Source organism: Zerene cesonia, chromosome 25 (assembly GCF_012273895.1).
Source record: "Zerene cesonia ecotype Mississippi chromosome 25, Zerene_cesonia_1.1, whole genome shotgun sequence".
Classification (NCBI taxonomy): domain Eukaryota; kingdom Metazoa; phylum Arthropoda; class Insecta; order Lepidoptera; family Pieridae; genus Zerene; species Zerene cesonia.
In genome coordinates this window covers 6,339,521-6,342,445 of record NC_052126.1, presented here as the reverse complement: position 1 = coordinate 6,342,445, position 2,925 = coordinate 6,339,521, and the positions used below count along the sequence as shown (strand labels likewise).

The 2,925-nt window shown below is 39.5% G+C and overlaps 1 protein-coding gene across 1 annotated transcript in view; it reads right to left on the bottom strand.

Moving 5' to 3' along the window:
* The window catches only part of LOC119836627 (ELAV-like protein 4), a 2,930-nt gene extending 2,075 nt beyond the window's left edge, over positions 1-855 (bottom strand). Inside the window, exon 1 of the mRNA XM_038362010.1 lies at positions 3-855. Within this exon, the coding sequence (XP_038217938.1) occupies positions 3-745 (743 nt within the window). The 5' untranslated portion in view covers positions 746-855. The remainder of the gene's footprint in view (positions 1-2) is intronic.
* Positions 856-2,925: the final 2,070 nt, after the last annotated feature.

Here is a 2,925-nt window from a genome sequence, read left to right as displayed (position 1 = left end):
GCTGGAGGCCTTTGTTTATAGCGAGTAGGGACTTGCCTGAGCTGAAGCGGCCGAGCGGGGCAGGGAAGCGCAGCGCGGCCGGCAGGTACGCGGCCAGCGGTGCGAGCGCCTTGCCGTTGTTACTTGGGTTATTTGCGAACTTCACTGTGATCGGTTCTGATGCTCCTTTGGGCACTGTTCCGTTCAGTTCCTGAATAGCTCTCTCGGCTTCTACGCGCTGGTCGAATCTGATGAATCCCACGCCCTTAGATAAGCCTTGTTCTCCTCCAGTGAACGGTCTCCCGCCAGAATTCTCGCAGAGTATCCTTGAAGTTATGATGCGGCCGTATGGGCTGAATAGCCGCTCCAATTCTGATTGTGTCATTGTCTTTGGCAGCCCTGATACGTAGAGGTTGGCGCCTTTGATGGCCTCGCTGCTGGGTCTAGCGTACGATACCTTGATAGTCTTGTTCTGCAGGCGGAGGCCGTTGAGGGTGGCAATCGCTTTCTCCGCATCTTCCGGGCGGTGGTAGTTGACGAAAGCGTAGCCGAGGCTCTGTCCGCCGCCGTGCAGCGCGTGGTTGAGCGCGTCCGGGAACGCCGCCCCCTTGTTCCTTATCAGCTTGCACGACTCCACTTCGCCTATACTGGAGAAGAGACTCCTGATTTCCTCCTGCGTCATGCTCTGGGGTAGATAGTTGATGATCAGGTTAGTCTTGGACTCCTCGCCGGAGCCATTCTGCTGTTCGGTGTCGCCCTTCGACATGGTGGCTTTAAATCATAAACGGAAAGAACGAAAGGGAAACAAAACGCGGTAAAATAAAATACGGCACGTCCGTTATGGCGGCCCGCGCGAGCGATTATGCGAGGGTAGTGCTGGGGTGCGCGCATGTCGCGTGCTATTGATCGGCCTTACATAACCCCGTTCGTTCACCCCTCCCGGTTGGTATAGTGTCCGAAAAAACCAGATACAACGCAGCGGCATCGATCTTGGTCCCTGGGAATTTCTGCTCCGTAACATGAACGTATTATGTAACGTTGTGGCGCGAAACGCAACCTTCTGGGCACAGACAAAGGGATAAGGATTAACACTTCCCTCCCGACCTAAAAAGAGCTCGATTCTTGATATTTTAGCTATGTAACGTGACCCCAAAGATTTCTGGAGCGCTGGAGGTGCGTTATTACGTACTAATGGATAGAACAATGATATTGTTTTCTTAAAACTGTGCCAAGTATCTTTGGCAAGTTGTATACTATATATCTCTTAAGACATTGAACTATCATTAGGTTTCATGATTGATATTTGAATGATTTTCTCTCTAAAATATATTCGTTCTGTCCTAAATCGTTTATTCTTGAATAAAGCAATCGTAATTAGAATATCCATTGTTCCTGCTATTTAGCCAGATATTAATCATATAATAACTAATCATTGAATTTGGTACCTACATACATAATAACTGTCTATACATATATAACTATAGACTAAATGTCCCAATGTTACAAATCTGAACTTCTTTGTTAACATGGCAGTATCATGTTATAAATCACACAAAAACGATTGAACAAATTCAAATAAAACTTACAAAATAAAATATATTTCAGTATAAAACTCCATTTTCATCACTTTTCAATTCAACCACAAAAACCGAACGAATAATTTACTAAACAGGGCAAATCAAATTAAATTGGTCAGTAAAACATGGGTCCGTATTTATCTTTCAAATTGAGATTATCTCATTAAAATTTGTTCAACCACGGCACATACAACATAACTCCCTGGCTGATAGATATATTGATCCGTGTAACGCAGAGTATACGGAATGCACTACATGCTACAAAAATCATGTCTAAATAATTAAAACAGTATCTTATTGATTGCTGACTGTCAGTACATAGTTCTTATAAATTAACAAATTAATGTTTTAGTTCAGATTAAGTTAGTTTATGAATTAATAAGGTAAAATGTTTTGGGTATGTATTATTAAAGTTATTTTTATTAACGTAATTTAACTTACCATTAACCTTAGTTGATAGGTCCTGGACATTCAGTGACTAAAAGAATAGAAGCCTAAATAGGAATCAATACGAAACTGTTAAGAATGAAATATGAAATATATATGCCCATACCCCACAAGAGAACAGGGGATTTCATATCTTATCTTCCAAGATATAATGATGTATACTCAAAAACAATTAATAATTATTAAAAAGTTAATGGTTGATAAAGATGTAGAGATCAAGAATTTAAAAACAATACCTTTAATGATTAAACATGGTTAATTAATATCTATCCCATTTCTATTATAAATGCGAAACTTTATGATGATTTATAATCTATGTATGTTACTCTTTCACACTAAAACCACTGAACGTATTCCGAAGATACTTGGCAGTGATATAGCTAATGTATAAGAATAATACATATGATAGGAATACATGCTTTTATCCGTGGCTTCGTCCGCTGCGTGGTACAACTAGTTGTATACAACATTTTTAATTTTATTAACATATTAAGTAAAATATATCCATGATCTTTTAATTTAAAATGAAAGAATAGCTAGTAATAGTAAAGTTTTAAGTACCTAGGTCAATGAGTCTAGGTTCCAGCTTTTAGTGCCGCTGGGCGAATAATCGTGTCAGGAGTTACGTGACTAAAATCTAGGTAGACTCTAACCTCGATTACGTTGGCTAAATTAGGTATTAGATTGTTGATTGTGATGCTTAAATTTCTAGTTTATACTTTCTTACTAAATCTTAGGTGATGAATATAAAATGTTTTGAAGCATGAACTAAATGTGTATAATATAATATACTAGCCGATCGTGGTTCGCGACAAAGATCGGTACAAATAAAATTATAGCCTACTAGCAGCGCTCCGCAGTTTTACCCATGTAAGTCTGTACCCCGTAGGAATATCGGGATAAAAAGTTGCCTATATGTTAT